This window comes from Sus scrofa, chromosome 9 (genome assembly GCF_000003025.6).
Source record: "Sus scrofa isolate TJ Tabasco breed Duroc chromosome 9, Sscrofa11.1, whole genome shotgun sequence".
Taxonomy (NCBI): domain Eukaryota; kingdom Metazoa; phylum Chordata; class Mammalia; order Artiodactyla; family Suidae; genus Sus; species Sus scrofa.
In genome coordinates, this window is record NC_010451.4 from 66175098 (window position 1) to 66203054 (window position 27957).

Here is a 27957-nt window from a genome sequence, read left to right on the forward strand (position 1 = left end):
GACAAATCCCACTGGACAGGGGGAAGGGAGAGCCCTGCCAGGACTACTGTTGTCAAGAGCTCTAAAGGCAAAAATGACCAACAGGACCTGTCTGTGCACATTAGCTCCTGGGGTGCCAGTCGCTGGGATCCAGGATCAGACTCAGAAGGGAGGTGAGCTACACGTAGAGACGGACACAGCAGACCAGCCCCTGCCCTGGCCCGGGTCCTGGGTGCCCCAGTCGGGAGGGCTTCATCCCTAGTCACGGCTCTCAGGGCCAGTCCCGCAGGCCAGGCCTAGGAACGAAACCGGAAGAGGCACTTGGACCCTGGTTCCCAGAGTGGGAGAAAGGGTGGGCACCCGGGCAGAGGGAGCCCCAGGGATTGGCAGCGGCTGTGGGCAGGGCGGGAGGGACGGGGAGGAGTCAACTTGTACGTGTGAAAAACTCTGGCGGGGGCCGGGCTCTTCCCTTCCTCCTCCTCCTCCTCCTCCTCCTCCCCCCTCCCTCCTCTTCCCCACCTTCCTCCACCCTCTCCCTTCCCCTCCCCTTCTCCCTCCTCCTCCTCCTCCTCCTCCTCCTCCTCCTCCTCTTCCAGCTCAGGTTGCAGCTTCTCTGGGGAGCCGCTCACCTTTCCGGAGCAGGGGAAGCCGCCCCGAGCCCGGGCAGGGACCCCAGCAGGGCGCAGGGCACAGAGCCCAGCCCCGCGGCAGCCCGGCCGTCGCGGGCGGGAGCCGGCGCGCCGCGGCCCCAGGACACGCGCGGTGAGTCCCGCGGGCGAAGCGCAGTGTGGGTCCGGCAGGGCGGGCGGTGCGCCGGGGGAGGAAGGGGAGGTCGGAGGAGGGGGCACTGTGGCGCCGGGGAAACGGAGCAAAGGTAAGCGGAGCGGCTCTTAAAGGCGCAGTTCTGCTTTTGCCCTGGGGCGGGAGGTTGGAGGGAAATACCAGGGCGCCGGGGGAAGGTCGGAGATCACGAGGCGTGAGGACAAGTGTGTTGGAGGGTGGCGATGCCTTGGCAAGGCCAGTCCCGGGTTCCAGGTGTTTAGGAGGGAAGGACTGTTTTGCATTCTCAGACCTCCCCCACCTCCTCCGCCGGGAGTCTCCACCGGGACTCGCTTTGGCCCCCCGGGCTCCTAGGAAGCAAAGTTTTTCCACCCCGCAGGGAAGCAAGAGCTTTCTAAGCGTCCTTCCGTCTGGGAAGGGCAAGGGTCAGGAGTCTCCGGTAATGAGAGAACCTGAGAAGGTGGAGCCAGATCGCCGCCTCGAGGGGCTTTCTGGGCTCTGGTGAACTTTCCAGAGCGCCAAGTTGAGGGCGGGGGGGGGGGGGGGGGAAGGCCAGGGTCCTGGAGGGTGAAGGTGGAAAGACAGGTGAAGCCCTGCAGGTTCCAGCGCTGGGGGCTGGCTGTGTGTGTGTGTGTTAGGGGTGGGGGTGCCGAGTGGGGGCCTCTGAGGGTTCCTGTGCCTCTTCTCTCCCTGCCTACCTGGGAGCCCAAAGGGGCAGTGCCATCCCCCAGCAGCCAGGAAAGGGTTAATGCAGCAGTGGGAAAGAGTGAGTGGCCTGTTTGGAGATGTGGCTTGAGAATTCTGCTCTCTGGGGGCCGGGTGGGGGGAGTTGGTGATGATCAGGAATCAGAAATCTGAAGTCGGCTGTGGGCTGGAGGCCTCGGTTCTCTCCCTGTTGTGCACACAGGGGTTTCTGGCGCTGTCTGCAGGCCTTGTGGTGGGGATCTGGCCCTTCAGACAGTGACCGATTTTCCATTGCTGCGGGTCGACACCCTGCTAGGCACCGGTGGCTTTGTTCCTCTTCTCTCTGATCCCATCCCGACAGCAAGGGTGGGAGAGTTGGGGCTGTGAGGAGGGAGGGTCTGCTCCCCAGAACCCCCACCCTCCACCCCCCAGCCCAGCCTTCAGCAGTTCCCCAGCTGTGGCCTGGGCCCTGTGACTCACTGACACCACGGCCTGCCCCTCCTGTGTCAGCACCCTGTGAGATTCGGCATGTTCCTTTGGCGTTTTCCACTGGGCACACAGCACATTCCTGGACGCTGGCCTGAGGGAGCAGAATCCTCGAGGACAAGGACGAAGCGCCTGGAATGTCTGGCTGACAGACTTGTCCTCAGAAACCCCCTACCTTTTGTCTGGCCTCCACAGAAGGCTGGGACACCCACCTTGCTTAAAGTTGCGGGGGAGGCGAGGAGGGCCCCAGGCAACCCCGGCTCCTGGGTTTGGGTCAGCATCCTGAAGGTGTTCTGGAGAGAGGGTCACCTTGCCACAGCAGAGCTACTGTCTTGGGTTACCCTGCCCCAGTCACCTCCTGAGCAGCTGGTGAGCCTGTGAGGCTGACCTCCCCCCCCCAGGCCTGCAACTTCGCAGCCCGCTAGGTGCCTTGCCAGGAGCCCTTATTCTTCCCAAACCTCTTGGGGTTTCCAAAGCCAGAGTAGACGTCAGTAAATTACATCTGACTTCTGAATGCCTTGGTGGCTACTGTTTATTGAATATCCACTGGGTGCCAAGCTGTGTGTTACACAGCTTTACAAAGTAGGTATTATCCCCATTTTATGATGTGGAAACAGAGACTCGGAGACGCCAACTTTCCCCAGATCCACATAGGTGGGATCCAGCCCACTTCCTCTAACCTCAGGCCCCCTGGCTCTCAGTCTCTCCCCGCTTAAGGGAGATCCCAGCCCACTCTGAAGTTGTCGAGTTCTATGTGGATCCTAGGAGAAGGAGGGAGGAGGGCTGGCTGAGTAAGGAGGCTTGCACTTGTCCTGTGCCAGGCAGAGCCAGGCTTGGGTCACAGGAGAGAGGGCACCGGATCTGAGGAACAAGTAGGTTCTTGGTCTGAGACCTTATAGGATGGGGCTGCCTGCCTGGGAAGCCTCCCCCTTGGGCCTTGAGATGGAGCTGCCTTTACAGCTGCATTTGTTTTCTCTGCAGACCCAGACTGTCCTCTGCCGACTGGGCCTTCCTGCGCCCAGGCAGACAGCTCCATGCTGTAGGGCAGAGCCTGGCCTGGCTCCTCCCGGCCCCTGTCCCAACCATGCCTGTACTTGCTGGGGTCACCTTGTTTTGTCTGAGTTTAGGAACTAAAGGAGAGGGCCAATCGAGGCCCCTGGTGGAATCCAGCTCCAGCAAGTACTCCAGCAAATTCCTGAGCTTCTTCCAGCCTCAGTTTCCTCATCTGTGAAATGGAGATCATCATATGATTGGTTGTTATATGAGTTCAACGAAGTAACACACAGTGCCTGGCACACAGTAGATGCTAAATAACCAGTAGCTGGACTTTTAACTTGGAAAGGAATTCCTAGTTATCACACTGTGCCTGGCTTTGGGTAGAGACAGAGGCGGGCTCTCCTAATCCCATCAGGCTGGACCCTTAAACAGTATCTTTCCTGTTCCTCCAGGTTGGAGAGGAGGATTCTGTGTAAGAGAATGGGGGCGGGGTGGGGTGGGGTCCTGGCTGGATAAGAACCTGCCAGGAGAGGACCAGAAGTTAGTGTGATGGGACTCCAGCCTCCCCTCTATCCCAGTTTCCAGGATGAGTGAGGAAAACCAGCAGCCTCCTGCCCAATGGCCCTGTGGCAGGGTCTCCTTTCGCTGGGGTAAGAAGACCCTCCCCCAGTCCTTAATTAATTGCGGTCTCTGTTCTGCTCCGTTGTCCAAGAGGGAGTGTGGCTGGCCTGGATCCAGACTCACCTGATTAGCTTCACTCCTTTGGGAGCAAGTCACATTTCTCTTTCCCTGTCCATCCTGGACCCTTCACCCTCCTGGCATCAGCTGCTGAGTTGGCGCTTTCCCATCTCCAGGGGGTGGGAGCAGACCAAGGGCTTGTCTTGGTCCCCACGGTGGCGTATGTGCGTGTACACACACGGCGCCCAGCGCTGAGGCTGGACTCCCGACAGCTCATGCAGAGGGTCTGGGACCCAGGATCAGGAAAGAGCTGGCGGCGGGGACTGGCAGGAGCTGGCCAGTGCAGCAGCAGACCGGGAAAGGGAAAAGCCGTAGGCGTGTCTCCTGTCCCAAGGAGAGCCATCTGCTCCTGAGTCTCCGCAGTTCCATCTGCAGAGGGAGGGGGATAAGGAGATGAGTGTGAGAATTGCCTTTGAACTGAAAAGAACCTTGAGGTTCCCTGACAGCCTTGGTGACCCCAGTGAGACAGGTCACCCTGGTCTTGGAGATATCGGCTCCAACTTGTGAAGGGACGGTGGTGGGACCTCTTTCTTGGCACTTTGGGTAATGGTGTCACCTACGCTCCCATCCCACCCTTCTGACATTGAATAAAGTCTTCTCTGGAAATGGAGGGGTCGCTGTAGACAGGATGGTGACCCGAGAATGGCCGGCTGTGTGTGGATCCTGTGTCTCCTGCCCACCTTGGGTGTGTGTAGACTTCACGGTGAGTTCAGATCCTGCCCTCACTGCTTAATGAGTGGTTGTCTAGGGCGAAGGCACTTGCTTACCCAAGTGTTGGTTTCCTCTTTTAGAAAATGGAGAGTAATAGCATTGCCTCATATGGTTGTGAGAATTCCAGTGAGATAATGTCCCTGATACTCCTAGCATTTTGCCTTACCTGTGTCATTATTGAGGGTGGCGGCAGACAGAGTTAGTGGGCCCCCTTTGGCAGTTCTCAATACCCTAGCCTCTCCTTGATCCCTGTAGAAACCAAGGCTCAGGCACCCACTGGGAAGGAAACTCTTCTTAAAACATTTCTGCCCTCCCTTGCCCTGAGTGCCCTCTTCATTATATCACTGTTATGGGAAGCTCCAGCAAAGCTTGAGAATCACTTCTGTCCTTGCACCTTGCTTTCCTAAAGAAGCCTCTCTTTTCCTGCCTCTGAGGCTCCTCTCCTCAGGAACGAGGGCTGCTTCTCTCCTCTGGCCCCAGCCACTCGGCAATAGAGACCCGTACTGGGTGGCCAGGCCCAGGAGAGGACATAGCTGTCCTTCCCCACATCCTGGTAGGATGTAGTGCCTGGAAGCAGGTAGACAGTAGGTCCTGTGCTAGAGGGCCTCATATTCATGACATTAGCAGTGCTGGGTCTCAGAGACCCCTCTGCCCGCAGGGCATAGGCTGAGGCCAGCAAAGGGGCCCTTGGGCCCCTCCCTATTCCTGGCATGGAGCCCAGCTGGCAGCACCCCCCTGCCATGGCTGGGCTGGGTGCCACCCTCTGGGCTGAGGCCAGACCTGCCTGGCTCCTTCTCTGCACGAGGCAGCCCTCCAGTAGGGCTGCTGATTTCGTTGATAACGGTGCCCAATGCAGGGAACACTGTCTCTGGCCGGGTTCTTGCCGCCCCTTTCAACCCTGCGAGAACAGAAAGGGCACTGCACTCAAAGTCACAAGCCCTCAGTTCTAACCTCAGCTCTGCCTCATCAACTGAGTGGCCCTGGGCAGGTTGCTCTCCTTGCCGAATCCTGCCTTCTTCCCCCTGAAAAATGAGGGCACAGACCAGGGGATTTCTAGGGCCCTGGCCAGGATGGCTGGTGTGTGGTTCCAGCTTTTGCCAATCCTGCCGACGAGGTGATCTGTGCTCTGAGACCCCAGGAAGGACCCTGCTTCTGATCCCCCTCCCCGGACGTTGGAGTGCAGGGCCTTCTCCCGGCTGAGGCCAGGGCAGCCAGTCCCTGCTGCAGCTCAGGTGGACGAGGAAGCCCCAGAAGGTCTCCCCCTTGTCAGACAGGAGGAGACAAGATACTTCCCAAAGGACTGGGTGCCGGATTCAGACGCCACACAGCCACTGGGTGCCTGCGGGTGGGGCTCGGTGAACCGTGGCTCTTGGCCAGACTCAGCCTAGATTAGTCTGACCCATGAGCTAAGAATGATTTTTATAGTTTTTAGTGGTTGGGAAAAATTCAAAAGCTGAAAGTAATATTTTGTGACACTTGAAAATTATATAAAATATGAATATGAGTGGAGGTGTACTGGAACAGAGCCATATAATCATTTACATCTTGTCTGTGGGTACTTTCTATGAGGATGGAGTTGTGTGATTGCAGCAGAAACCACATGGCCCACAAAGCCTAAAATATTGACTGTCTAGCCTTTTATAGAAAAGGTTTGCCGACCTTGCTTAAGATAATCATAGCTCTCCCAAGGCTTGCACTAAACAGCTCTGGAATCTCAGTCTAAAAAAATACTTTCTTTTCATTTAAAAAGAAGCGTTGCTTCTTCTTTGAACATAAGCAATGAATGTTCATTATGGAAATATTAGAAGATGTAAATAAGCAAAAAGAAGGTGTTAAAATCACCCATAATCCTGCCGCTCTGCTAGATGACTCCTGTCAGCGTTTTGACTTAGACCCTTCTCAATTACATGCATTATGTGCGTACACACATGTATATACGTATATTTTATATTTTAATATATAATACATATAGCATTATATGGTTTTGGATTATATACAGTTTTGTATATACATGTATTTATATAGTGTACACGTATGACACGTGTCTGTCCAGCACACATGCAGCTTTTACAAGTTGCACACAAATGCGCTTTTCTTTTAAAAAGATATCCCAGGAGTTCCCACTGTGGTGCAACAGGATCAGTGGCATCTCTGCAGCGCCAGGATGCAGGTTCAATCCCCGGCCTGGCACAGTGGGTTAAAAGGATGCCGCGTTGTCACAGCCGTAATGTAGGTTGCCGCTGCCACTCGGATCTGGTCCCTGGCCTGGGAGCTCCATATGCTGTGGGGTGGCCGAAAAGAAGAAGAAGAAGAAAATATATATATATATATATATATACAATAAAACACATCGTAAGAGTTCCCGTTGTGGCGCAGTGGTTAACGAATCCGACTAGGAACCATGAGGTTGCGGGTTCGGTCCCAGCCCTTGCTCAGTGGGTTAACGATCCGGCGTTGCCGTGAGCTGTGGTGTAGGTTGCAGACGCGGCTCGAATCCCGTGTTGCTGTGGCTCTGGTGTAGGCCGGTGGCTACAGCTCCGATTCGATCCCTAGCCTGGGAACCTCCATATGCCGCAGGAGCGGCCCAAGAAATAGCAAAAAGACAAAAAACAAAAAACAAAAACCACATCACAAACTATTTGCTGTCTCTGGGACTGTCCTAGGCCCAAGGGCGTTGTTCTAGTATCTCATGCCCTAGGGGGACATCCAGAATGAGGTGACCAGCAGGCAGTTGGGCGTGTGTGTATGTGACATTCGGGGCTTGGTGGGGCCAGAGCCGGGAGTCACCGGCATGTGGCCGGTGTTTTCCACTGGTGGAGAGCATGAGGTCACCAGGAGGCATGAAGAGGGGGAAGATCAAAGGGCCAAAGAGGGAACTCTCAGGAGTGCCGACATTCAGAGACAGGTAGAGGAACTGAGTCCAGCAGACACGGGAAGGAGGAAGAAGCAGGAGGCTGGGGGAGGGGAAGACAAGGCGCGAGCCTGGGTCAGTGCCTGTTGCCCAGCGGATCCTTGTGAAATGATAGAGGGACTCCGAGAAACCAGCACCTGCCCTGAGCTCTGGATGGCGGGTGCCCCAGACGAGCACTGCACAAAAAGTTGCACAGTGACAGTATGTGCATAGGCTTCCGGGAGGGGACCTTGGAGATGAAGAGGTGCAGGGGACAGGGAGGGTTCAGGCCTGGGCCCAGTCTGATTGGAGGGAGGCCATTCTCCTCTCCATCTGGCCCTGAAAGATGGAGAATGTTGGCCAGGGGATCCTTCAGAATGTGGGCATGGCGTCATTGGGCCAGACCAGTGGCAGTGGGGGGCTGGGAATGGAGTATAAATAGGAATGGGGATGCTGGGAAAGCCACCCCTCCTGCCCTCCCCGCTTGCAAGACTGAGCGGTCCCCCGGGACACCAGCACTTGAAGGCCCCTGAACTTCTGTTGCTAAAGTTGGACCTGGCAAGAAAAGAGATGGTCAACGGAGAAATGTTAACAAAGACCCCACTGGAGTCCCTGTCGTGGTACAGTGGTTAATGAATCTGACGAGGAACCATGAGGTCACGGGTTCGGTCCCTGGCCTTGCTCAGTGGGTTAAGGAGCCGGTGTTGCCGTGAGCTGTGGTGTAGGTCGCAGACAGAGCTCAGATCCCGAGTTGCTGTGGCTCTGGTGTAGGCCGGCAGCTACAGCTCCGATTCGACCCCTAGCCTGGGACCCTCCACATGCCGTGGGAGCGGCCCTAGAAAAGGCAAAAAGACGAAAAAAAGAAAGACCCCATGACAGGTTCTTCAGTCTGGACAAGGGAAAGCTAAAGGGGAGGTGACCTCGTTGCTCTTTATTTCTCCTCCTATGGGTTGTATAGCGCATGGTGCACCGCAGCATCTCTGCTCAAGCAAACAGAGAGGAAGCAGCTGTGAGCTCTTCCTACTGGGATTTAGGAAGGAAGACCTAAGATAAGGTTCCAGACTTTGGAGTTTTAAAAACTCTGGGAGTTCCCGTCGTGGCTCAGTAGAAACGAATCTGACTAGCATCCTTGAGGATGCAGGTTTGATCCCTGGCCTTGCTCAGGGGGTTAAGGATCCGGCATTGCTGTGACCTGCAGTGTAGGTCGCACACGCGGCTCGGATCCTGAGTTGCTGTGGCTGTGGTGTAGGCCAGCAGCTGCAGCTCCGATGTCTGGGAACTTCCATATGCCACAAGTGTGGCCCTAAAAAGACATTAATTAATTAATTAATTAAAATAAAAACACTGAGTGGTAGGTGAGAGACCTTCCTTGGGGGTCTCTTGAGGGTCCTTAATGGACGCCGCTAAAAGGAGAGTGAAGGGGTCTCTTCTGTCTAGGAGGTGAGATGGGGCTTGTCTGGAAGCAGATGTGAGAGACAGGAGGTCTGGCCTGCACTGGCCCCTTGCTCCCGCCTCTGGATGGGGACATTCTGCACGGCCAGGACCAGAGCTGACAGAAGGGCACCTTGTCCCATCTTATCACTTGGAAATCCAGAGCTTCCCCAAAGATTGCAGGCTGGCCTCAGCTGAGGCTCTCAAAAAGAAAATACCAGAAGATGATAGATGTGGCCTCATTCTTTGAGCTTTGGGAAGCCAAAAAAAGGAGCAGCATGAGTATCAGCAGGGCTGATGTGGGGCTAGAGAGGGCATGAGATCACAGCAGGGTCCAAGAAGAGGTTGTGCCTGACTTGAGCCTTGAAGATGTGAACACGTTGCTGGCTTCCCCTTGTCACAGGTCCCCAGGTCCCCTGTTCCAGTTGCCACCCAGAGCCAGGAGAACCGAGGAGGAAAGACGCTCCAGAGAGTCTCGAGCTGGCAGATGGACCCCTGGGCTTGCTCTGGTGTGCCCAGAAAGGGGGCAGGGCCAGGCCGCCATGGGCTCACGTCCCATCTGCTGAGAACAGAACTGGCCTGACAGGGAGAAGGTTCACCTCGAAACAGGTGCCTGGTCTTCCGGAGAATGGAAGGAAGGGTCTGCCCACAGACAGGGGCCTGGGGACTCAAGGTCCCAAAAGCTCTTTGTCTTCAGGGGGCCTGAGGTTTAAATATCTGTAGGGGAAAGAGGCTGCAACTCGTCGTTATGGTGCAATGACTGTGGTCTAATTCAGCCACGCATTGGTTCAGTCCACAAACACTGGCTGAGCCCCTGGTAGCTTCCTTCTGTTGTCTGAAGTGCTGGGGAAGCTGAGCTGCCTGCGTCCGTGCTCTTGCTCTGAAGGGCATCACCATCTAGTTCCAGATGTGCTCGGGCTCTTCTCATTTTACCTCGAGGAGGGAGGGGTGGCCACGCGCGGCTTCCCAGGGGAAGTGACACTCTGGTTGAGTTTGGACACGGTTTTACCCAGGGGAAGAATGAAGAAGGGCCTCTCAGGCCTGGAGAACGTCCATGTGGGCCTGCGCACGGTTGACTCTGAGAACGCCAAGTCCGTTCCATAAAGCTGGACCTTCCAGGGCGGGCTGAGAAGGAGACAGTGGTCAAAACACAAGCTGGCCTAGTTTGCTGGCCACTGGAGTTTGGACTTTTTCCTGATGGTGGTGTTAATAGTGAAGGGTTTTAATGTGTTTAGTTTTATTGTCTTTTTTCTTTTCTTTTTTTTTTTTTTAAGGGCTGCACCTGCAGCATACAGAGGTTCCCAGGCTAGGGGTTGAATTGGAGCTACAGCTGCCAGCCTACACCGTAGCCATAGCAACGCAGGATCCAAGCCACATCTGCGACCTACACCATAGCTCATGGCAACGCCAGATCCTTAACCCACTGAGCGAAGCCAGGGATCAAGCCTGCGTCCTCACGGATGCTAGTCAGATTCATTTCTGCTGCGCCACGACGGGAACTCCAATAGTGAAGGGTGTTAAGTAGGCAAGTGACATCCTCGCAAAGCAACTGAGAAAGTTAGGTCTCTCTGCCGGTGGCAGTTGGATCGGAGGTTATGTTTTATCCCCATTTAGCAGACGGGGAAACTGAGGCCTGGGTGTCTTTCCAGGTCACAGTGCTGGTAAGTGGGAGAGCTGGGCTTTCTACCATGACTCCAAACCACAGAGAATTTTGGAGAACAGACCTGGACAGCACATGGCCCTCCCTGGAGGATGTTTGCATCCTGTAGGATGCCGTGGAGGCTGGTGGTACATGTGTCCAGGGCAGGGGAGACCCTGAGCCCCAGACGCTCCCTCTCCTGACTGGCTGCCTGCACATTAGTCCAGCTCCTGGAAGCCCTTCCCGCCTGCTTCCTGCATTCCAAACAGAGGCTGTGGGAATCTTCGCTGAGCTCTGTGCCCCAGCTCTGTCCGGGGCAGCTGTTCATTGGCAGGGTGACTCCAGGCCTATCTGTCCCCTCAGTTCTTGCTGCCCAGAGGGCTCCAGGCTGACAGCCTCTCTCATCCAGGGCTAGAGTGAGGTGAGTGACCAGGGCTCCAGGGCTTCTGCTTCTGCCTCTGCCTCTCAGCTCCAGGCAGTCACGGGGTGACCGGCTTCCCCTGAGGTTTGTCGCATGCTGGGGAAACTACAGCCTCCAGCTGCAGAGCAGGGTCCGTCAGAGGATGAAGGCAAGATGGTATCTGCCGGCTCCCTGCAGGCACAGTTCTCCTGGGAGGAGGGAGTGGCTCTGAAACCTGAGCTCATGACGTCTGCAGACTTGGTCAGCCGTGGCCTCTCGTTCTCTGGAAACCTGCCCAAGGTCCAAAGTGGCTGCGTGGCTGAGGTGGGGGGCAGGGAGTGGGCAGCAGAGAGTGTCATACGGATCCTAGCCGGCGCTCAGCCTTTGGGACTGAGGGTCAGACTCTCTGGGCTGCCGAAAGTGGGCAGTTGGAAGTCACATCCTTCATACCCTGGCCCCTGGGCTCCCAGAGACTCCGACCTAAGAGAAAAGAAGGCGACACAAAAAGACGGACTTGGAAAAGCATCTGACGTGTGCGCCTGGAACGCAGCAGGTGCTTTGCGTGCTGATGACCCGGCCAGCGGGGCCTGCTGTTTGTCAGCAGCCCTGGGCACAGGTCAGAGCGCCCCTGGCAGGGGAGGCATGAGGCAAGTCCTCTCTGTGGTCTCTCAAGATGCTGTCCTTTCACGGAGTCCGCCCATCAGAGAGGCACCTAGTAGTCCTGAGCGATCTGGGCAGCAACTGAAGACCCCGGACCTGACCTGAGTGTGGGGTGTGGCCCGGAGGGGAGCTGGAATGGTGGGGAGTAGGGAGAGTGGAGCGGGAGAGGAAGGGGCCAGAGAGGAAGGACCTCAGGTACAGGCGGCGAACTGGGGCTTTATGCAGAAGGGAGGCAGAAGGGCTTCTTGTTCCCTGAGGGGTCTCAGACCCTGGCTGCCTGGAGGGTAAGAAGCAAAGCCGGCCCCCACCTCCACACCAGTCTGCAGCCAAACTTCTATGAGGGGGAGGCTGCGTGCCAGCTTCCCTGGATGCTCTGCCAATCTCCTTCTCTGCCTCTGTGGTCCCCCCGGGCTGGGTCTCCCAGGCGTCCCAGCCTAAGGGCAGTGTTAGGTCGGGGGCCCGGCAGAAGTTGCCCTGGGCGCCGGGGGCAGCAGGACATCTCTGGACAACCTGGAGAATGGGCCTGTGGGGCCAGCCTGTCCTGCCCTGTGGATGGGAGCTGTCAGCCAGGAGGCTGAGGCCCCCTGCCCCACACGTGGCCCTGCCGAGCTTTCCTAGTCTCAGTATGGGGACCCCTCGTGCCTGGCCTTCCCCCTCCATCTGGTGGCTCAGGCCTGCCGATGGCTGACCCTGCTTCCTGTTCATCTCTGTCCCAACCTCTCGCAGAGCCGTATGGGCTGTAAGAAAGTCTGGGAGGGATGTGTTTGATGAGCTTTATATGGGCCTCTTTTCTGGTACATTTTGACATCTGTGCAGGAAGTTGAGAGGAAAAAAAGGAGAAAAGAGAGCTAACATTTTCTGGATGTTTTCCTTGTGTCACTCAGCAGCCCCACTCAGACATCCGCTGGACATAAAACATATGCACCAAACCCACCCCTTGTCATCCCACCCAGACCTCCGTTCCCAGCATCCTTCACCCTCACAGCGGCCACCCACCCTTCCAGTTGCCCAGCCCAAACCCTTCAGAGTCGTGCTTGACTCCTTTTTCACATCCCATGTACAATCCATCTGTCCAAATCTACCCAGAATCCCGCCGCTTCTCCCCACCCCCCTGCTCGACACTGGCCCCAGCCACCACCTCCTGACTGGGCTCCCTGCTGCCCCCTGCTGCAGCCAGAGGGAGCCTATAACCTAAATGGGATCCAGTCACTTGTCTCAAACCCTCCCAAATCCCGAGGGGCCCCAACATGCTCTCTCGTCTCGAGCCACACTGCTGTTCCCAGACCATACCGAACTCACTTGCCCCAGGACCTTTGCACCTGCTTCCCCCAGATTCTTCATGGCTAGTAGCTCCCTCCCCAGTGCCTACTCCGAATTCTTCCCAGAAGATGTCACCTTCTCAGGGAGGACTTCCTGACCACCCTATTTAAAATTCAGCACCCCACCTCTCACACCCCAATCCCTCTTCCCTGTTTTATTTTTTGTTGTTGCACTTGTCACCAGGTAACAGCATATGTTTTATTTACTTATTGTCTATGTTGCCTCTTCCCACCCCCATTAGAATGTTGTTACCACAAGGCAGGATTAATGTCTGTTTTATTCACAAGTGTATTTTCAAGGTCAACAACAGAGCCTGCCACATAACTGTTCAACAAATAATTGTTGTTGGTTTTGTGACCTATGCCGTAGCTGCGGCCATGCTGGGTCCTTAACCCACTGTACCGGGCCGGGGGTTGAACCTGCATCACAACACTGCCTCACCTCAGAGACACTGCCAATCCCCTTGTGCCACAGTGGGAACTCCAACAAATAATTGCTGAGTGAAAGACTGGAGGCAAAGCTGTGAGCGATGGTGTCACTTCATTGCTGTCATCAGCCTGCTAGTGGCAGCAGCAGGATTGGAACCTGGGGTTGTCTGGCTTTAATTCAGGGTGGGGGTGGAGGAGACCTGGAGGGGAGAAAATGGCACTTAGAGCCTGGGCTGCAGGGAGGGGCCGAGTGGGGGGAGTTCCAGTTAGGAGAAGAAAGGAGCGATGTGGTCACGGAGTTTGCGCACTTGGCACCCGCCAGGAAATTGCTGCACGATTTTGAGCAAGTCAGTTCCCCTCCGGGAGCCACATGGTCCTCAGCAGGCCAGCAGGGACTAGAATAGTGGCTCTGTAAGCGCCCTCTCCTGCTAATGCTCCCGGAATCCAGCCCTTTCTCGAGGGTGCACAGTGGCCTCTGGGCAAGTGTCAGTTTCCTCCTGGCCTGGCTCCTCCTTCCTCCTGTCCACCTGCTTCTCTGGCACCAGCAAGAAGTGCTGGGGTGGCTGGTCTGTGCCCAGGAGGAAGTGATGGCAGGTAGGTGAGAACTTTATGGACTTGTCTGGGCAGGAGGGAAGGTTCGGTGCGGGTCTGCCTGCCCCCCCGCCACAGTCCCAAGGGGAACTGCTCCTTTAGCACTGCCCCCCCCAACCCGGCCAGGCCAGCATCTCCCTCTTCCCCTGGCACCAACTGCACGGGGACAGCCCCAGATGGCTCCCCGGCCCTGGGGACAAAGGCCACACTGTGCTGAGCCCTGGGCTGGCCTCAGACTGGGTCACACTGAGTCCTTCTGTCCCCAGATGGGGGTGAGGGGCAAACGGCACGAAGGTAACAGGCCTTTTTCCTATCTCCCTGCCCCCTTGACCCCCAAATCTGAGGAGCTGACTCTCCCAAGAAAGAAGTGACAGAGGCATCTTGTGTCCTGAGCTAGGGAACAACAGACCATTCACTGCCCAGTCTGCCCTGTCACACCCAGACCCTGTTGGGTTCAATGCCCCGATTGTCCCCTTCGGAGAGAGACGTCCACTCTGCATGGTCACCACCCCTGCCGCCTGCTCCCCTGCCACCATCAGGAAGTCCATCCCTGCATCTGACCTCCATCGCTCCTGCAACAGTGACAGCCACTTCCTCTTGGTGTCTTCTCAGGCTGGGTGGAGAACAGCTGGTCCCCATCGTCTGCGTGGCAGGGGCCCCCGCATTCCTGCTCCAGTCCGCCGCCCCCAGTTTCACCCTCCCCATGCTTCCTGGTCCTCCTGGTGGCCCCTCGCTCCCAACTGAACCCTGAGGAAGCAGGTGCGATTCAGGCTGGTTCTCCTTTGTCTGGTAGAAATTGGGGACCCCTGTCCCAGAAGGCTTTTGCTGTGCTCCCCTCCCCCTCCCCTACGTGCAAGGGCGTGAGATTTATGGCAGCTACTGGTGGATTCCTGAGCCACAAACCCAACGCGCCGTGCCATAAATCCTAGACTGTACGGCAGCTTTATGGGGAGCCCTGTTTTTAGAAGAGGGCGTGACTGGGCCCCTCTTGGCAGAGCGCAGACCTCAGGAATCCCAGTGCCCCGTCCCCCAACCCCGCTTAGGATGACTATGATTGAGCCTGGGGCGTCCGTTTGTGCAGAGCAGGCATTTTCTCCCCTTCTGGGTGGAGTGTGTGTGTGTGTGTGTGTGTGTGTGTGTCTCCTGCTCCACTCAGCATTCCCTCCACCTTCCTGTGCCTCCCCAGCTCCGAGAATTCCCCAAGTTGGCATGTGAGCACAGTCTGGAAACCCATCCCTTACCTGGACCTCAGCTGCTCCCCAACCATGGCTCCAATGTTCAGATCATTGGGGAGGCATTTTATTTTATTTTATTTTATTTTATTTTTTATTATGGTATAGTTGATTGACCGTGTTCTTGCAGTTTCCACTGTACAGCAAAGGGGGATGCATTTTATTGTTATGTATTTATTTTGTCTTTTTGTCTTTTTAGGGCCGCACCTGTGACATATGGAGGTTCCCAGGCTGGGGGTCGAATCAGAGCTACAGCTGCCGGCCTACACCACAGCAACTCAGGATCCAAGCCGCGTCTGCCACCTACACCATAGCTCATGGCAACGCCAGATCCTTAACCTACTGAGTGAGATCAAGGATTGAAGCCGCATCCTCGTGGATGCTAGTCGGGTTCGTTAACCACCGAGCCACGACAGGAACTCCAAGGAGGATGCATTTTAAAGATGCATTTTTCAGGGAGTTCTCGTCCTGGCGCAGCAGAAACAAATCTGACTAGGAACCATGAGGTTGTGGGTTCCATCCCTGGCCTCACTCAGTGGGTTAAGGATCCAGCCTTGCCATGAGCTGCGGTGTAGGTGGCAGACGCGGCTCATATCTGGTGTTGCTGTGGCTGTGGCGTAGGCTGGCAGTTGTAGCTCCAATGAGAGCCTTAGCCTGGGAACCTCCATATGCCATGGATGCGGCCCTCAAAAGATTTTAAAAAAAAAAGAAAAAAAGGAGAGAGATGCATTTTTAGAACCTTAGTTGCAGAATCTGAGGATGAGACCCAGGAATCGGAATTTTTTCTCCATGCCGGTGCTGATGTTCGGCTAACTTATAAACAGTTGATTTGTGCAGTGGGGCCATCTCCACTCTGTGTCTTGTGGGAAATGTGAGTCAACAGGCAGCAAGGTCTTCTTGTCACTGGAACCCATATGCCACCACCATCCTAAAACCCCCATTGTTGGGGGGGTCTCTTTCACCCCCCCGGCTGGCTGCACACAAGAATGAGGTGTGTGATGGTCCTTGGGGCGGGGGTGGTGGTGGTGGGGGGTTCCTGTCCATGAGGAGCCTCCAGACGGCAGGCCCAGGACACCACACCAGAGCCAAAAGGGGTGGCTGAGGTTGGCTGGCAAGAGTGAGTTTGAAGATGGAGAAGCGGAAAAGCCCCGGGGTGGTGGGCTTTGAAAGGAGCTGGAAGAAGAGGAGCCCTTAGCTACTTTCTCATCTGAGGTGGCCTCAGCCCTGAGTTCTTTGAGAAAAGGGACCTGGCTTTACTCACCACAAACCCCAGTGCCTGGCACATCGTATTGACCTGAACTGTGAGAAACTCCAGGGCCCACTGGCAGAGATGGGCTGGTCTGACTACTCTGAGAGATGCTAGCCCAAGGAAGGAGGGCCTGGCCATACACAGTCTCTGGGCTCAGGAAAGTCAGAGGGTCATCCCTTAGCTGCATTTGGGGGCAGCCAAGAGCCTGCAGGCCCAGGCCAAGGACCCTTTCCAGGCTGGCTGAGGATGGAAGGATGTGATCATTAAGCAAACTAAACATGTTACTGACCCATAATCCCTTAAACCAGGAGGATTCAGGAGGGGGCTGGTTGCCTTGGCAACTGGGTACTGGCCAGTGACTGTGCTGAGAGCATCCTCTCGGAATGGGCTGTGCTGGGTGCCTGGGTAAAAACTGGGAGAGGGGGCCAGCTGGCCCCCTCTCATCCCAGGGCTAGCCCTGATGGCTTCATGGCAGGTGTAGCTGGGGGCCTTGGGGGGCGTCTTGATCCTGGCAAGGGAGAAGTAGGCAGAGCTGAGGGAGAAGTAGGCAGAGAAGAAGGAGGGGGTGGCCACACTGGGAGCTTATGAAACCATGAAGGGGAGGGGAGAGGAGGAGGGAAGGGGGGTGTGACAGCCCCGTAGTGGGTTTCAGGACAGAACAGAGAAGGAAGGGTCTATGGGAAGAAGTAGTTGCACAAGCCTCAGCGGGGTCTCCCCTCTCTCAGAGGGCAAGAGGGCTGAGGAGCAGCAGGGAGGGAACCCCTCCTGGGTGGGGAAGGGGCCCTGGGATGAGCAGAGCAGCCCACCCCACTCGCCTGTCCGTCCTCTGCAGTGGGCACCCTGTCTGCTCCCGGCTCTGGCGTGGGAGGGACCGGCCGCACTCCACCTCCCCTCCCGGGGGCCCTGACTCTTTCCTGTAAACTTCTGTCTTTCCCCTGAGACATTCAGCTCCTCCTGACCACCCATGTTTCAACTGCAAAGATGGGGCTGGGCCAGTTCAGATGCACGAATCATCTCCCTCATCCCTTTCCTCTCTTGTCCTGGCTCCTGGGGACCCAGGACAAGCCAGAGAGGGCCCCCAAATATCCCCATCAGGCTGAAACGGGGTTTGGACCAGACCATGCTGCAAGGGTGTGGGCTGAGCTGATATTCAGCTTGAGTGTCAAATCACTAAGGCTTAGTGGCTGCTGACACATTCAGCCTCTTCCATGTAAGTTGCTAAAGATCCTTTAGCCTAAAGGCCCACCCGGTTCTGGTGTCCTTCCTGCTACCTAGCCTCCTTCCAGAACTCTCTAGACCTCCCGCAGCTAAAAGGTTACCGCCTCGCCCTGGGAGGTGAGCCGTGCTTTGCTGTGGCTGCTGGATACGCATTGTGAATATCTCCCAGGGGCAGGAGTCCTGGGGGATGAGGTGCACAGGGAGGAAGAGGGGTAGGAACTCCCCCGAGGGAGCTTGAACTTTGCTGAAGATGCAACCCTGGTCCCCTTGACAGAACTTGAGAGGAAGATGGAGCCTGAGACCCAGAATTCCCATTTGGTGTTGATTGGATCGCCTTGCCGTGTTCTCAAGGGCTCTTCTTCTTTTTTTTTTTGTCTTTTTTAGGGCTGCACTCGCGGCATATGGAGGTTCCCAGGCTAGAGATCTAATCAGACCTATAGTCCTTGGTGTACACCACAGCCACAGCAATACTGGATCCGAGCCGCGTCTGTGACCTACACCACAGCTCACGGCAACACCAGATCCTTAACCTACGGAGCAAAGCCAGGGATTGAACTCGCAACCTCATGATTCCTAGTCAGATTGTTCACCCCTGAGCCACGACGGGAACTCCCTTCACCGGGTCTTCTCCCACCTCCTGTCTCAGGACCCGGCTGCCTGGTCCCTGCTGATCATGAACAAGATGAAGAACTTCAAGCGCCGCTTCTCCCTGTCAGTGCCCCGCACCGAGACCATCGAGGAGTCCTTGGCCGAGTTCACGGAGCAGTTCAACCAGCTCCACAACCGGCGGCACCATGAGGGTGAGGGGTCTGCGGTCCTTCCCCAGCCCCTCCCCCCGCCCTGCAATCCCCCCGGCCCCTCCCTGTCCTCCCTGACTCACTGTGGCCCATCAACGCTGGCCTTGGTGGGAGAGTATATCCCCCTCCCCCCTGCACCCCAGGGCAGAGAGGCCCGGAGGGGAGCTGATGCCTTTCCCTCTCAGACCTGCAGCTCGATCCCCTTGGCAGAGACCCCCAGCCAGAGTCCAGCACCTTCTCCCCGACAGACAGTGGGGACGACCCCGGGCAGCCGTCCCCTGGCATGCAGTTCCGGCGGCAGAACCAGCGCCGCTTCTCCATGGAGGTGAGGGGCTCTGGGCTCTACCCTGTGGACTTGGCAGGACATATCCACACATGGGCACCCGGGAGGGTGGTTGCCTTGGAGCCAGACCTCATGGGTTCAAATCCCGGCTCCGCTACTGATTAACTCTGTGATCTTGAGCAAGTCACTCAACCTCTATCTACCATGGTCTCCTTGTGTTAAAATGGCTCATTAAGAAGATTAAGTCTGTTCTATGCCAGGTGCTCAGAACATTCCTGGGGCTAGACAATTGGACTATTCCAAGGGCGAGACAATTGGACTGTTGTTCTTATGACCCATATACATGTGCCCAAGTGTATGAAAAATATGCTTATAGAATCATAGTGCCTATAGGAATCTCGTTCGACAGATGGTGATTCTGAGGCCCAGAGAGGGAAGGGGACCTCTTAAGGTCACACAGCAACCCCTGAGGGTTCACGTGTGTCTCTGAGCACATCTGAAGCATCACAGCCCATGTTTCAGTCCTGCTGGGGTTGCTCACGGGGAAAGCCAGGCCCAGGGTGAGAGGCGAGGGTCCCACCACCCTAGCTACCCTGGAGCAAACACTGGCACCTGTGTCTCATTGTGTCCACTGCAGGACATCAGTAAGAGGCTCTCTCTGCCCATGGACATCCGCCTGCCCCAGGAATTCCTGCAGAAGCTACAGCTGGAGAGCCCAGACCTCCTCAAACGGCCCAGCCGAATGTCCCGTCGCGCCTCCCTGGTGAGTCCTGAGAGGGTTAGAGGTCACCAGGGTGGCACAGCAGTCCTGGTTTTGCGTGTTCCAGCTGCGGTCACTAGTCGTTTTCAGGGTGGTTTCTGTTCCTCTGGCGCCACCTGCTGGCCGTAGAGGATTCCAATAGCTGGTCCTCCTTGGTCAACCTCCATTCTCCAGTTGGGTCCCATCCGGGCTGGAGCCGAGCTCCACACCCCCTCTGGTGGCAGGGTCTTTACGCAGGTGAGATCAGTCATCCAGCTGGCATGTGTTTCCAGGTCTTGGCTCCCTATCCAATTTCCTTGAGTGCATCTTACAAAGCACAGATTCTGGTCCCCACTCTAGATACCTACGGAATCAGACTCTGGCCCAGAAATCCATATTGTGCAGGGTTGGGTATTACTGAGCTAGAGGAGGTGTTCTGATGAGAGAGGCTACAGGGAGGTGGGTTCTGAAGTGGACCTCAAGTGCAGTGGAGAAGAAGACGCAGTTCCTGCCCTCGAGAGGCTAGTAGTCTGAGCAGGATGGAGACAGACAGGTGATAAAACCGTGCCGCAATCCCACTGCCACGAGATGGAGAAACTCACTCTTCCAAGGGCTCTTTCCTTTAGCCCAGGGATGAGGGAAGAGGTGGGGAGGAAGGATTTGGGGCTGCCCTCACCCTGCTAGCCCTGATTGTTCCCTCTCCCGCATGGGGGTCTCCTCCCCTTCCCACCTGAAGGCTGGGGGCGGGAGGTGTACTGTATGCGGGGCGGCTGGGGCCTTCCAGCTCACGGGACCCTACCTCTCTCCCTCTCAGTCAGACATCGGCTTTGGGAAACTGGAAACATACGTGAAACTGGACAAACTGGGGGAGGTAAGAGGCTGGGTTCCATTCTCCCGCCCGCCAGGCAGGATGGCTAGAAGGAGGAAGGTGGTCCCCCCCAGCTCCCCCAGCTCTGTGCTCACAGGGCCCGATGCCCCGCAGATCCTGCCATGCACGATCTTGGCCGTGCTGTCTGGCCCCACCCCTGGCAGGGGTTAAGGTGAGCCAGGTCCTGGAGGAGGGCCTGAGGGCAGAGTGGCTGATGGCTGATGGGCTCTGGGGCAGAAGCTCGTTTTCGGTTTGTTTGTTTGTTTGATTTCCTCTGCAAGTATTTCTTGCCTGGGATCAAACCCCAGCTCCACCATTTACCAGCTCTGTGGCCTGGGGTGAGCTGTGAGCTCCCTCTGGGCCTTGGTTTCTACCTCCGTCCAGTGGAGGTTGTCAGGCTTCTACCTCACAGGGGGCTGTGAGGGCGGATTGGGTCACTCTCATAAGCTATTGTGCTGCAGAGCTATTAGCTATTTCCTTTAGCGCTGCGTCAGCCTTTGTGTTCCAGGCTGGGGGTGGGCGATGGTTTACACAGAGCAGGAGGACTTGGGCCCTTCCCTTCAGGAGCCCGGAGGAGACTTAACACATACACATCAACATAATATTCGGAAGGGCAATACTGCTGTTATAACAGAATAATTGATGGGCACCTCACCTGCTGGGGGCTTAGAGGAAGGACAGTTCCTTCTGACGGCGGAGGGGTTAGGGACAGTTTCCCAGAGGAGTGGGCTTTGGAGGAAACACAGAATTTCAGTGAAGGGAGGGGGGCAGGAGGGGAAGCCAGGCTGCTCAGCTAGACCCAGGGCCTTGGCCTCTTTGTTCCAGCTCCTCCGCCCACACTGGCTGCCCCCTTTCCTTAGTTCTGGGGTGGCCCTGCCCCCCTTCCCTCATCCTTCCCTGCACACTCACTGTCTTCGAGCTGGTGCACACGCTCCCCCAGAGACCTGCCAATGTCACAGCCCAAGAAGAGGCAGAAAGGGGCTGGCACGGGACAGAGGAGAGCGGGGCCTGAGGGGGGCTGGCCTGCTGGGGTTCTCATTCGCAGGGAACCTATGCCACAGTCTTCAAAGGGCGCAGCAAACTGACAGAGAACCTCGTGGCACTGAAGGAGATCCGGCTGGAGCACGAGGAGGGGGCGCCCTGCACTGCCATCCGGGAGGGTACAGCATCCTAGGGTCCTGCAGTCTCGGGGCTCCTGGGTGGAGGGGTTCGCTGGCCTGAGCCCTGGCGGCCAGCCTGGGGACCAGGGGGTCATTGCTGGGATGGGGACTCCTGGGGCTGATCCTAGGAAGAGTGGGTATGAGGGGCCCACAGGGCCTCAGGGACCCAGGCGAGCCTGTCTCCCCATAGTGTCTCTCCTGAGGAACCTGAAACATGCCAATATCGTGACCTTGCATGACCTCATCCACACGGAGCGCTCGCTCACCCTGGTGTTTGAGTACCTGGTGAGTTGGGGTGGGGGTCAGGGGTAGAGGGGGAGGGGGGCCGGGCCTCAGGGGCAGCTCAGAGCCAGGGACCTGTCCCACTCCTGGGCTCGGGCCCTCCCCACGGGAGGGCTTGTGGCCAAGGGTCCGGTCAGGGCGGGGCTGAGTCAGGCCCTGTGTTTCAGGACAGTGACCTGAAGCAGTACCTGGACCACTGTGGAAACCTCATGAGCATGCACAACGTCAAGGTAAGAGCTTCCGTGTCATGGAGTCTCCTCCCCACTGCACTGCAGCCCTGTCTCTAACCCTGAGCATCAGTTTCCCTATCTGTCGAATGGGAGCAAGAGGTACCTGCCAGGATGAAGAGAGGCTTCTGGGAAGCTCAGAGGGGTGAATGAGTCTCCCGCCGCTCCCTCCCTCTCTCCCCCTCCTGCCTCCTCCGCATACCTGGCACCCTCCCCTCTGGATCGGATTCCTTGGGGTGGATGGGATCCAGGATGGGCAGGAGAAGCAGGTAGCTCCCCATGTCCTTCACTTCCACCCAGTCCTCATCCCCATCCCAGCCGTGAGGCAGAGGCACAGGGTCCCCCACGGGATACGCTCCCACCTTCCACTGCTCCCTTTCTTTGCGCTCCCCCAGATTTTCATGTTCCAGCTGCTCCGGGGTCTTGCCTACTGCCACCGCCGCAAGATCCTGCACCGCGACCTGAAACCCCAGAACCTGCTCATCAATGAGAAAGGGGAGCTGAAGCTGGCTGACTTTGGTGAGAGCCAGAGCCCACAGGGCTGGGCTGGGAGCAGGGGCCCTTGACATGATCTCCGCAGGATGTGGATGCTGTGGGGAGAGGTTGAGTGATGGGTCTGTCTGTAGGACTGGCCCGGGCTAAGTCAGTGCCCACGAAGACCTACTCCAATGAGGTGGTGACCCTGTGGTACAGGCCCCCCGACGTGCTGCTGGGGTCCACAGAGTACTCCACCCCCATCGATATGTGGTAAGTGAGGGCCATGGGACCCAGGTTAGGGTTAGGGTTAGCAAGTCCCTACCCCCAAACTTGCTTTTGCTGCCCCGAGAGTCCTTTGAATTCAAAACTTTGTGGCAGAGTTCCTTGGTGGGATCTGGCATTGTCCCTCCTGTGGCGTGGGTTCAGTCCCCGGAATTTCTGTATGCTGTGGACACCTCCCAAAACCAAACAGAACCAAAAGCCATGTGGCATCCTGCTGAACTGGTTAAGGAATTAAGTCTGAGCTACACTGGGGTTTCTTGGGCTTTAAATAGACCTTCCAAGGCTGTGCTTCTGAAATTTTCCCACAGGGGTACCTGGGGGTTACCAGAGGATACAGGAGTCCCCCACAGTAAATATGGTGACTCTTCCCCAAGCATCAGTTCTCCTCAAAATCTAGAAGGGATTTATTATTTTTCTGTTAAAATTAACACACACCTGATTCGGTGTAGGATGAAAAGCCAGCCCAATTTTAAAGCTAAAACACAGGTTTCCAATGAATGGCCGCTGTGTCTATGCCTGGGGTATCCTTGGAGAATGGATTAGTGGATTTCTCTCTTTCAGTGGGGTACACAGTGGAAAAAGGTTGAGACAACCCAGCTTTGAAGACCTACCACATGGGTGCTGGCTGTGCAGGTCCAAACCCTACAGAGTGAAAGGGGAGAGGGCAAAGCATCCTAGAGCCCAGAGAAGCCCGCAGAGGAAGGCTGGAGTCGGGGGCTGTGCTATGCTAGGAACTTCTCCAGCCCTGGGCCACTCACCCCAGTGCCATGAGCCATTCGAGCCACCATGGCAGGGCATCGTGGTAGCGCCAGAGGCCCAGCCTGACGCCGCCCCTGTCCCTTGCTCCCTGCAGGGGTGTGGGCTGCATCCACTACGAGATGGCCACAGGGAGGCCTCTCTTCCCCGGCTCCACGGTCAAGGAGGAGCTGCACCTCATCTTCCGGCTCCTCGGTCAGTCTCCTGCCGCTCCCTCCCTCTCACCACGAGGGGGCGCCAGAACTCTGTCCAGCTCAGGCGCATGTTGCCAACGGGAAGAGCAGCTCCCACCCAGTCTCCAGGGGGGTGGATCTCCATGGGGCGGGGACTCTTGTGGCCTCAGCTGTTCTCAGCCCCCGCCTGACCTCCTACCTTGCACCCCCCAAGTCGCCCTTGGCCCTGGCCTCTCACCCCTCCCCGCGCCTTCTCATCTCTCCAGGGACCCCTACCGAAGACACGTGGCCTGGGGTGATGGCCCTGACCGAGTTCCGAGCCTACAACTTCCCCCGGTACCTCCCCCAGCCGCTCATCAGCCATGCTCCCAGGTAGCCCTTCCTCCCACACCCTCTCCTGCTGGTGGTCCTGGCTGTCCCTCCCGGAGGTGGTCGCAAGCCCCACCTGCCTCCACCCTGCCCCCCAGGTCAGGCCTGTGCCTGCTCCTTCCTCCTGCAGGTTGGACACTGAGGGCATCAACCTCCTGACCAGCCTCCTCCTGGTGAGTGTGCTTCCGGCCAGGGCCAGGGCCAGGCAGGCAGAGAGCTGAAGCCCCAAGACTCCACCCAGCCCTCCGTCCCAGCCGCACCCATGTGCTCACAGGCCCTTAAGCCTGAACCCTCCACCCCCCACCCCCGACCCCTGAGCCCAAGACGAATGCTGACTTCCTCAGGCTTCAGAGTGGGGGCGCTCCAAACTCAAACCCCAGTTCAAACCGCAGCTGTGTAGCTGTGGGCAAGTTACCTCAACTGCAAGGTGGAATTAATTATTCACATTTTATGAGATGGTTGTGAGGATACATTGAGGTTATGGAACAGGCTTAGAATGGAGGCTGTCTTGAAGAAGCACACAATAAAGAATAGTTGTTAGTATTACTTGTTAATATTACTAGTATTCATGTGATGATCTTGGATGCTGCAGCATCTGTATTTCTGTCCCAAGAGGCAGTCATGCTCTGAAAGTCCCATTTGTGTTTTTGTTTCCTGGTGGCTGGAGCCCAGGGACCCTGACCAATGAGACTGCCTTGGGCTGTCAGCTCAGGCCCTCCGGTGTTTCCTCTGCTTAGCATAGAAATGGCATTGCCCGGAGGGGTCCTGCTGTCCCCCAGCCAGGGCCCAACAGCCCACCCTCTGCCTTTCAGTATGAATCCAAGAGTCGTGTGTCAGCAGAGGCGGCCCTGAGGCACCCCTACTTCCGGTCCCTGGGGGAGCGTGTGCACCAGCTCGAAGACAGTGAGTGTGCAGGGAAGGTTGGGGGAAGGGGGGCAGGGCCACCCCAGAACTAAGGAAAGGGGGCAGCCGGTGTGGGCGGAGGAGCTGGAACAAAGAGGCCAAGGCTCTGGGTCTAGCTGAGCAGCCTGGCTTCCGCTCCTTACGTTCTCGTTTGTAACGAAGGCATCAGACCCTGAGGACCCCAGGTGCTTGCCCCTAAGTCCCAGCTGGGTGCTGCTGGGCCAGTCCTAACTGAAGTGGGTGCGCCCAGCTCCGCGCGCATGCGCAGTCAGCATGGGGGCCCGCAGGTTGCAGAAGCAGGGCCAGCTCCGCTCAGCTGTCTCCGTGCCTCCCTTCTCTCTCCCGCCAGCTGCCTCCATCTTCTCCCTGAAGGAGATCCAGCTCCAGAAGGATCCAGGCTACCGGGGCCTGGCCTTTCAGCAGCCAGGTAGGGGCTTGTGCCTCCCCCACCTCCTCCCCTTGTTAGAGGAGAGCAGGGCAGGCAGCTCCCTGCTCGCGAGGAACAGAAATAGAGCCCAGCAGCCCCCTCCTGCCATGGGAATCAGCGTGGCCTCCCCGACTTTGGCCTGCCTTCCGGGGGCCCGTGGGGAGCGGGGAAGGGGCTGGTTTCCTTATCTCCTGCCCAGACTTCCTCCTCCAGCATCTCCCTCCTCAACCCCCACCCGAGACAGAACGCTGCGTCTGACAGTGGCCCTGGCTAAGGTGCGAGCTTTCTCTGGTTCATTCTCTCTGCTGATTCTTTTTTTTTTTTTTTTGCTTTTTAAGGCTGCACTTGAGGCATATGTAAGTTCCCAGGCTAGGGGTTCAATTGGAACTACAGCTGCTGGCTACACCACAGCCACAGAAACGTAGGATCCGAGCTGTATCTGCAACCTACACCACAGCTCACGGCAACGCCAGATCCTTAACCCATTGAGCGAGGCCAGGGATCGAACCTGCATCCTCATGGATCCTAGTCGGGTTCGTTAACTGCTGCGCCACGAAGGAAACTCCCAGGATTCTGAGCCCTCCAGCCTCCCTCTGGGGAGAACTGGGCTTTGTCTTTAGACTTGCCAATGGCCTCAGATGTGACCAGTGCTTTTGGTCCCTTATCTCACTTAACCCTAAAACCCTCCTTGAAAGTGGCCCTGTTAGTTAGCACTCCCCATTTCCCAGTCAATGAAACCGAGGCTCTGGGAGGCTTAGTTGCAGTTGCATGTAGCTAGTAAGCAGCAGAGATGCGATTTGAACCCAGACTGACCAGCTCCTGAGAACATGCTCTTGCTGGCTCTGTCACAGTAGCTCTGGAGGATGTCTGTCCTTCCTGATCTCAGGCAGAAAGCCCAGCCTTCTCCCTGTGGTCCCAACAACTTCTCCCTTCTCCAGGGCGAGGGAAGAACCGGAGACAGAGCATCTTCTGAGCCCTGCCCGGAAAACGAGAGGTCACACTGAGCACAGCTGCGGCAAGATGGGGCCCGGGTGGCCTCAGAGGACTGAGGAATGAGGGCTAATGGCCGGCCCAGAAGACTTCTCGGCAGCCCTGCTGGCCACGGCTGTTTCCTCTCCCTGCTTCCCACATGTCTCCCCAGTGGCCTTGGCCTGGATGCCAACCCCTCCATCACCTGCCCTGGGGCTGGGCATGAGCTGGCTCCCCAGGTGGAGGTGAGGGGACAGGGAGTGACCTCAGACACTTTCCACCCTGAAGTGCTCGGGCACCAGTGTGGACACGCACAGACAAGAGAATCGAGAGGCCGGGCTGGGTGCTGTGCCTTGGATGTGGGCACCACCATGTCCCCACCCCACCCTGGGACTTGCCCACCTCAGCTGGGTCAGGTCCCTTTCAGGGCTCCTTAGAGCCCACACGTGATTCCCCTTGCCCCCTCTGAGAGCGGGAGGCGACATGGCACCTTGTCTGGGATCCTGCAATTCTGGGTGCCAACGTGTGTACCAAAGCCCTGCCCCCCACCTAAGGGGGTGGGTGTCCACAGATCAACAGAGGGAAGGGTGGCCCTACCTCCTCCTCTCAACACCCCCCACTCCTCGCCAGAGGCCCCTTCTGCTGCTGGATGCCCAGTTGAGTCCTGAGGTGGCCTGGTCCCGCCAGCTGCACGCCTGCCGGCTCCGCGGGGCCCCGCCCGTCTCCCCGGTCTGAATGGGGTTGCCTTAAACCTGCAGGTGGAGAGCACACACTGCCCTTGGAGCCCTGATCCGAGCTCCTGCCTATCCACCCTTTCCCGAGAGCAGCTCCAGCTTATCACCCCCGAGTGCCGATAAGCCGCCCTGGGCCAGGGTTCCGAGGACAGTGCCCAGATATGCAGGGTCACCCTGACGCTGACGCGAGGCCGGCCTCAGCTCCCTGGGGCTGGCACAGCCTCCCTCACCCCCTCCTTCCCAGCCCCCACAACCCTGTCCTTGGTCCACCCTATCCAGGCACTAGTCTCCCGGTGCCCCCAGCCTCCCTCGAGGGTGGTCACGAGAGGGAGGGTCAGCGCCACAGTCTGATGTACAGGAAGGTGGCTCAGGACAGGACACGCTTTGATCCTGAGATCCTCACCCCTGGGGACCAGGAGCCTGAGGGACCGTGGCCCCCAAAGAAGGCACACCCACCGCCCTTATGGAGCATGCCTGTTTTATTCCCCAAGGTCGTGGCGGAATCTTGGATGGCAAGGACAGGACTGTCCTCCCGCCCAACCCCCTCAGCCTAAGGAGCAGCCCTGGAGGGTCTTGGCTTCCCCACAAGTCCCTTCGCCCCTCCCCCACTGTACTGTGAATGTCCAGTGACTCAGCACAAAGACAGATAATATATTTAATTCATGCTGTACAGAAAGGAGTGAGCAATCTCATGCAGAAAAGCTGATGTTGACAGGTCAATGCCAAAGATGGAGTCCTGAAGGCCCTCTCCAGGCCTACCGAGTGCAGGTGGGGCTGGCTTGTATATATTTATACGTATATGTATAAAGTGGAGAGAGAGTTTGGTTTGTGTGTATCTCTGAACTCGCCCTGGGCCGTGGACGTGGTGCCCTGCACCCTCCCTGCTATATTTCGGGCGCTGCTGCACTCAGGGCTAGAAGTCAACTCTGGGTGACCTGGGGTGGGAGCAGAGGCCTGGGACTCTGAGGGGTGGGACTCGCCGGGAGTCCTGGGGAAGGGTCTGGGGTTCTGGCTGCTGTAGCTGACCCTTGTGCTCCCCTATCCAAGTGGCTCTGACCTCTTGGAAAGCAGGGAGGTAG

General features: G+C 57.2%; 1 protein-coding gene across 4 annotated transcripts; it reads left to right on the forward strand.

Moving 5' to 3' along the window:
* On the forward strand, positions 442-27702 carry CDK18 (cyclin dependent kinase 18). Of its 4 annotated transcripts, XM_021063281.1 has the most exons (17): positions 667-741; positions 14346-14492; positions 18079-18232; positions 18415-18554; positions 19150-19275; positions 20066-20122; positions 21165-21279; positions 21470-21564; positions 21729-21791; positions 22184-22307; positions 22415-22535; positions 23401-23498; positions 23743-23848; positions 23976-24018; positions 24658-24748; positions 25098-25175; positions 26114-27550. In XM_021063281.1, the coding sequence occupies exons 3-17, from the start codon at positions 18106-18108 to the stop codon at positions 26146-26148; spliced, it is 1419 nt and encodes a 472-aa protein (XP_020918940.1). In that variant the 5' UTR covers positions 667-741; positions 14346-14492; positions 18079-18105; the 3' UTR covers positions 26149-27550. The 4 variants fall into 4 exon arrangements, 2 of the variants coding, with proteins under 2 accessions (XP_020918939.1, XP_020918940.1); XM_021063280.1 differs by lacking the exon at positions 14346-14492 and having other exon boundaries at positions 442-741; XR_002335787.1 differs by lacking the exon at positions 14346-14492 and having other exon boundaries at positions 661-741; positions 23944-24018; positions 26114-27702.

Excerpts from the sequence above, each read along its gene's own strand:
- CDK18 (XM_021063280.1), top strand. The coding sequence starts at position 18,106 with ATGAACAAGATGAAGAACTTCAAGCGCCGCTTCTCCCTGTCAGTGCCC. Across the intron at positions 18,555-19,149 it reads AGCGCCGCTTCTCCATGGAG|GACATCAGTAAGAGGCTCTC; the intron begins GTGAGGGGCTCT and ends TGTCCACTGCAG. Across the intron at positions 23,499-23,742 it reads CCTCATCTTCCGGCTCCTCG|GGACCCCTACCGAAGACACG; the intron begins GTCAGTCTCCTG and ends TCATCTCTCCAG.